The following is a 7,500-nucleotide window of genomic DNA, read 5'->3' on the forward strand; positions in this document are numbered from 1 at the left end:
TGTATACACACACACACACACATATGATATAGATACATATGATTATATATATATATATATATATATATATATATATATATATATATATATATGATAAATATATATCATATATCATATATCATATATCATATATCATATATCATATATCATATATATATATATATATATATATATATATATATATATATACATACATATGATATATATATATACATACATATGATATATATATATACATACATATGATATATATATATACATATATGATATATATATACATATATGATATATATATATATATATACATATATGATATATATATATATACATATATGATATATATATATACATACATATATGATATATATATACATATATGATATATATATATATATATATATATATATATATATATATATATATATATATATATATATATATATATATATATATGACACTGAGAGATTTCAGATACCGTCATTGTGTGATATACATGCATGTATGCATACAAACATACATACATACATACATATATATATATATATATATATATATATATATATATATATATATATGTGTTGTTGTTGTCTTTCCAGTTTCTCAATATCATAACTATAATGATGCCTACATTTTTATTAAAAATAACAATATAAGACCACACTTACCCCAAGGTTTCTGCCAGCATTGAAATCTTTTTTCTTCTTGTCAGCTTCTTTCTTTTCTTTATCCTCTCTTTCTTTGAGCTTCCTCTTCTTCCAAGCCAAGAATGTCTCTAAGGTAACTTTGGTGGTATCGGAACCCAGGGCTGCCCGTTCACGATCCACCAGCTCTTCTAGACTGATTTCTTCCTTTTCCTTCTCCATTCTCTTTCGATCCTAAAAAGAGAGTACGCATTAAAAATACACTTCTTTTCTTATAATTCCCCCCTTTCATCAGAAACTTTATTGTCTCCTCATAATCCATATGGGACAGAAAGTTCCATGCAAGCAATAAGATTCAAGACATTCTTACCTTCTTTAAGATAAAGCCTGGTGGTAAAGCATGACGGAACACACACGTGTCACCATTGGGACATTCCCAAAACCAGCCATATTTTGAGTTTTCAACTGCATCTAAGAAGTGTTTGCAAACCTAAAAATAAAAGAAAATATTAGAAAAAAGAATGAAAGAAACATTTATTTTACTGCTACACAACTCTTTCAAAGAGAAATAGAACACTTGACATTTTCCACATTTCAAAATAAAATTGGCTTAACCCCTTCACGACGGGTCACGTCTCTGGACATCATAACAAACCGCTCGAAATGTGGCGTGTGGCTGTACGCCACGGCAGCGCGCCAAAGCGCTCCGAGGCGGTGATTCGGCTTGATGTACCGAACTCCCGCGCTCAAAGTCGGCACGTTGCCATTGATCGCCAGAGCATAGAGTTGTTTTTTTTTTAGTTTTCTACACCCGTCACCAAGGGGTTAACCAGAAAGATAACTTACCTTTTCAGATGTAGGCCTATTCTTGAGTTTACCTTGTTTCTTCTCTACCATTTCTAACAAGGCAGCTTGGTCCAGAAGTCCACCTGATTCTTCATCTCTCAAATCAACATAAGCACTGCGTTTCTCAGACTAGAAAACAAAGAAAAATGCTTATTTGTATTACTAATTCTTAATCAGCAACTAAAGTTCTAACAAATATATAGGAAATCATGTAGTACAAATAGCTCACTCTATAAAAATTATATAATATACAAAAAGTATCAGTTAAGACCAATAAAAATCTTTAATTATTCAACCATTAAGAGAAAAGGGAATATTGTGGGGGTCAATACCTTGCGTTCAACCTGGAGGTCATGAGAAAATTTACATTTAGCTCCCTTTCCACACTGGCCCTGCTTGAAGAATGCACACAAGATGGATTTGGGATCACTACCTGCAAATGAAAACATAATTCATAAACCAATACCCTTCCACTTCTGGCATGTGTACCCTTTACATACAATATCATCTGAAGACAAAGAAACCAACAAAAGTGACATGTGAGAATTGGCTTTAATACAGGACATATAGCACTATAGAAATGTGTAATAGAGAAAAGAGTAAGGGGGGGGGGGGTTAGTTGATGATTAAATGTGCTACATTTCAAAAGCCTTCTAGTGGTTCAGGAAGATCCCATTTGGGTGGGCTTAACAAGGTATTGAAAATGTTTGTAGAGGTGGGGTAGTAGAAGGACAGGGACGAGTGGAAGAGTGTGGGAGTAGTGCTGATAGAGGTAGTACTGTGGAGAAGTGAACACCAAGTTTGTGGAGCAACAATAAGGGAAGATAGGGTAGTTGAAGAAAGTTGTGTGCGTGTGTGTGTGTGTGTGTGGGGGGGGGGGGGTTAAGTAGTGGATGTTAGGAGAGGAGGATTGTTTTCTGGAGATTGAGTATTGACCTGGATGGATGATTTGGCCTGGACTGAGGTGAAAGTAGATATTGAGGAGGGGGTAGCATTCAGTCATAGGTCAGAGGAGAGCCTGGTGTCAGGGAATTTAAAAATCAAACCTGTGGGGCTACTTGCTAAAGGGGCAAGCCTCAATGTCCCTAATAATGGTACAAAGTCTTCATTACTGGCTATAGTAAGCCTAGAATATGTTGGGGAGAGAAATGGTCCCCCTTTCAGGGTCCCCTTGAGGGGTAAGGGCTAGACAATTAAACATGACTCCAAAACTGTTCATAACTGACTTTCAGACCTTAGTAAGTGGATAGTAGAAGAGGTTGGAGAAGAGAAAGAAACCAAAAGCAGTAAGGGAAAAGATCATGCAAATTTAGCTGAGTCAAGGGCTGAGGCCTAAGGCAGGAGTGATCCCCAACATTGGGTACCAGTCTCCATTTCCTAAGCCCCCCCCCCCCCCCCAGCAACAATGGGCATGGGATGGGGGGAGGGGGGTAATAATGACAATGATGTTGATTATAATAATAATTATCATTGTTACTATAATAATACTCAAAAGCAAAAACAAAACAAAACAAAACAAAACAAAAAACACATCTATATTTATCTATCTATAATAACCAATTATCCTCACAGTAATAGCAATGGCAATAGTAGTAAGTCTTATAATAACAGTGATCTTAAGAATTATTATAATGACCAGATATATGTTGTATATGTTTATTTGTGAAACGATAGGATCAATAAAGAGCTCATGTAATCTAGAGGAGTTTGTCCTTGAAACCATATTAAATTTTCTATACTTCTCAAGGTCACTGAAGGGAGTAGGAGGGCATTGCATTTTCACAATCCAACTTATATCGATTATAATAACAAACTGTAATATACAATGATTTAAGGGCTTTCATAAACAAAGGGTTAGTCATCATAATTCCAAGTCTTATAAAGGTCTTACTAAGCACTAGCAAAATCAATAGGTATGATCAAAACTGGACAGATTTAGATAAATATGTATTCATTTAATATTATTTTAGTCATAAGTTATATCATATGATAATATATAATTTAAGCATGTAGCCATTTGAAGAAGTAAAGAGAAATAATAATAATAATCACCATGGAGTCAAATCACAGGCTTCCTGATTCTCACCTATTCCTTGGATTTTAATTTCAAAAGGTTTCCATTTCTATTATCAACATCATTGTCATTTATGTAGCCTCTTATTATAGTAATAGGGGTGCCTCAGCGTTTGGATGTTTTGACACATTCTGACACATGCTGAAAACTGTATCCAACATATAACAAATACGTAATAAAATTATCTAATATTTTTCATTAATTTCATGCTAAATAATGGAGGTTAAATAACCCTCAACCCCAATACCGACAGGCATGGCATGTACGTACATGTCATGCCCACCGTAAGGTTACTTGTTAATTGTTTTAACCCCTTCACCGCTCGAAATGTGGCATGTGGCTGTACGCTGCGGCAGCGCGCCAAAGCGCTCCGGAGGTGGTGATTCGGCTTCATGTACCAAACTCCCGCGCTCAAAGTCGGCACGTTGCCATTGATCGCCAGTGTGTAGAATTTTTTTTTCTAGTTTTCTTCACCTGTCACCATGGGGTTAACACATAGATGGCTATACTTGTACTAAGTCACCAATGAGCCAAATACAAATACTGCCCGTCTCGCCTGTTTACCCTTTTCCTTGATTTATGAAAATATTTTATCTTATTTTGAATATATCATTATGGTAATGATAATGTTTATAATAAAAACACCACCGATATTCACAGCACTAGTAAAAAATATGTTTTTCCTGCCAATTCAAGGAAAGGTGAAATCAGGTAAGGTCACAAGGTCTACTAATTGACTCCATTGAGGCTAAGCACTAGCAGTTATCTACGTTCAGAGACATTTCAAAAGAATATAAAAAATGAGTACAGCCTTTTCCCCAGCGGCATTGGGTTATGTTAGTCACCCACCACATACTACTTTTTCTTTACCTTTCATAATCATTCTACCAATTTTTTGTATACTTAGGACAGTGTAGAGTGACTTACTACAAATTTCTATACAGCATTATTGCACATTTATTGATATATTACTTACATAAACTACTTGTAAAGAAAATAATAATAATAATAAATAAATAAATAAATGAATAAATAAAAGAAAAAAGTCTGTTAATTAGTAACATCCCTACACTCCAAAGGATTATTTCTGTTGTGAACGGCCCCAATGCAAATATCATAGTATCTGTAGTAGCTATTACTATATCATAATTAACAATAATAATAATTGAAGAGAGAGGTGGAGAAGGAGGAGAAGTAAAAGAAGAAGAAGAAGAAGAAAGAAAAAAGAAAGACTGATAAATAGTTGAAGAGGAGGAGGAGAAACATACATGCACTGGTAAACCAGCAGTTAATTATGAAGTAAGTGCTGGTAAAGGAGATGAAGAACATTTGGAATGGTAGGGGAAAGGAGGAGAAAAAACAGATACAATCATTTACTTCTGACGAAGTAAGAAGAGGGGAAAAGAGAAGTCACATCAAAAAGCTACAAATAAGAAAGGTTTATGTCCACACTGCAAAATTGTAAGTTTGTTGAAATTATCAACTCTGGTTATCTGTACAATATTTCCACCACTCAGTTTGTCTAACCTTTCGATGCACATTGCTGGACGGGTTTAAAAAGTTCATTGAGCTGTGCCAGTTCCTTCTTCTTGTCTTCCTTTTTCTTCATCTGAGCATCCCTCTCCTTTTCCATTTCCTTTGCTGTCTTAGTGCCGCCATGCTTAACCTGATGCTGTACCTGCTGGATGAAGCGCTGCTGTTTGGCGCCCTTCTTGTTCTTTATTCCGAAGGTCTTATCCTGCAACGAAAATCCACAATGAGCAACCTGTACAAGTACCTGGGCTAGAAAGTCTGAATCCCTTGTTTCAGTCTTGGTATTCATATAATTATTTATATGGTTTTGAATGTTCTAATGCAAAAACTATTTTAAGATTTCTTGTGTGATTATGACACCAAAATTTGATACATTAAGTTAATTTATTGCATAGCCAGCGGGTAATGCATATATACATATGCATACATACATATATATACACATCTTTATATGTATATATGTATATATGTATATATATGTATATGTATGTGTATATAAATATATAAACTATATATATAAATATATATATATATGTGTATATGTATAAATATACCTATATATATATATATATATATATATATATATATATATATATATATATATATATATATATATATATATATGTATATCTATCTATATGTGTGTGTGTGTGTATGTGTATATATGTAAATGTGTATCTGTATGTGTATGTGTTTATATTATATATTATATTATACTATATTATATATTAATATATATATATATATATATATATATATATATATTATATACATATATATTATATTATATACATATATTCATATATATTACACACACACACACACACACACACACACACACACACACACACACACACACACACACACACACACACACACACACACACACACACACACACACCAAACAGGTATATCTGCAAAGGCTGCATCTGTACAGTTGCCACCCGCAGCATCTGTGCTATGCCAACCTGGCACCATGGTAGATTGTAAAGGGTATTTAAATGACACCTTAAACATATGGTTTAGCAGGAGTAGTGAAACGGACGGTTGGCTTAACTTCTTTTATTGAGAAGCGTAAGCAACACAGATATTCACACGGATACAAGTCTTGGTAAGTCTTAGTGCTTGGTCTGCCCGGAGGGCGGGCGCGCTGGGGAGCGCTGCCCCGACAAGCAGTCAGCGGGTACTCTGTGAAGTGACTCTCTGAAACGGACTCTCCTGACCTAGGATATCCTGAGCCTTAAGTACTGGTGGGTGCGTGGGGCACGCCCTCTTTTGACCAGGGCGCCGGGTGTTTCCTCCGAGGCGCAAGGTCAGGTCAACCAGCTGCCCGGGCCTGTACATAGATGCCACCCGTGAACAGAGGGCTAAAATGTAATTTCACATGGAAAAGTAAGTATGTGTGTTGCAGATAGCATTCAGTATATGAAATGTTGCAGCACTATCACTAACTTTCATGTGGGAAATAATTACATGGGGCGATTAGTGGACTGAATGACAGTGTAAAGAAAGTGCTTACTTCTAGTTGCAATAATCAGATTATTTTGTAAATTCTTTATATATACTTGGACTATTTCCTCCTTAGTGCATGAGCTTGGGACTCAGATTTAATTGCGACAAGGCATGAATGATCAAACAATTGCGAAAGGAAACTTAGCCTTTTTGTTTTTGGAGATATTGTTGGAAGAGAATGGTATTGTCAGATAAGGGGTTGTAGGGGGAATCACAAAGAATCGATCCTACTTGGCTGGCCAGAAAGGATACTCAAAAGGTATGCAGAGGTGAAAGCAGTAGAAGGACAAGGGCAGGAGGAAGATGGGGTGGTATGGAGAGAAGTAGTACTATTAGGATGGCAATAAGGATGAGGTAGTAATAAATTAAATTTTCTGTAATTCAACCTGCCCTGCCTGTCATGGCCGCCAGGAATAGGAACCGGAGCATGGAAATACTGTCTTCCTGGGGATGGCACTCTACCAGTGATGGCTTATGGACAGTATAACCCACACTTGTCTATCAATGCAAATAATGCAAAAGACCCTTCCTAATGAGTAAAAGTAAACTTGGAATGTTTGTATATGCCATCCCAGTATCAATGGTTTAATGCTACTGAATTTAGCTTTTCCTTCATTTATCCTGTGGGACTTCAACCTTATCTGTGGGATGTGACATCCCTCAGAACTTTCTCAGCTCTATCTTGCAATTTTGCTTTGCAGGTTGGGGGTTAGGGGACAGCTGCTCCCCCTTTAGAGGAGTTTGGAGGGTGCATGCCCCTCAAAGTGATCAAAATGCACAATTAGCACACAATCACTATTGCCAAGGATACCTCATGACCTTTCTATCTATTGGGTCTTGTATTCTTGCTAATGTTGTCTAGTGCCAACCATAAACAGTACTAACGCACATTCA

The 7,500-nt window shown here is 35.7% G+C and overlaps 1 protein-coding gene across 1 annotated transcript in view; it reads right to left on the reverse strand.

The window, feature by feature from the left end:
- The window catches only part of LOC125034149 (zinc finger CCCH domain-containing protein 15 homolog), a 19,021-nt gene that overhangs the window by 4,934 nt on the left and 6,587 nt on the right, over window positions 1–7,500 (reverse strand). Inside the window, exons 2-6 of the mRNA XM_047625819.1 lie at window positions 5,089–5,299; window positions 1,820–1,920; window positions 1,488–1,616; window positions 1,012–1,131; window positions 666–875 (exon numbers count right to left, since the gene is read on the reverse strand). Coding sequence (XP_047481775.1) covers window positions 666–875; window positions 1,012–1,131; window positions 1,488–1,616; window positions 1,820–1,920; window positions 5,089–5,299 — 771 coding nt within the window. The remainder of the gene's footprint in view (window positions 1–665; window positions 876–1,011; window positions 1,132–1,487; window positions 1,617–1,819; window positions 1,921–5,088; window positions 5,300–7,500) is intronic.

The sequence above is a fragment of the Penaeus chinensis genome, chromosome 17, assembly GCF_019202785.1.
Source record: "Penaeus chinensis breed Huanghai No. 1 chromosome 17, ASM1920278v2, whole genome shotgun sequence".
Lineage (NCBI taxonomy): Eukaryota > Metazoa > Arthropoda > Malacostraca > Decapoda > Penaeidae > Penaeus > Penaeus chinensis.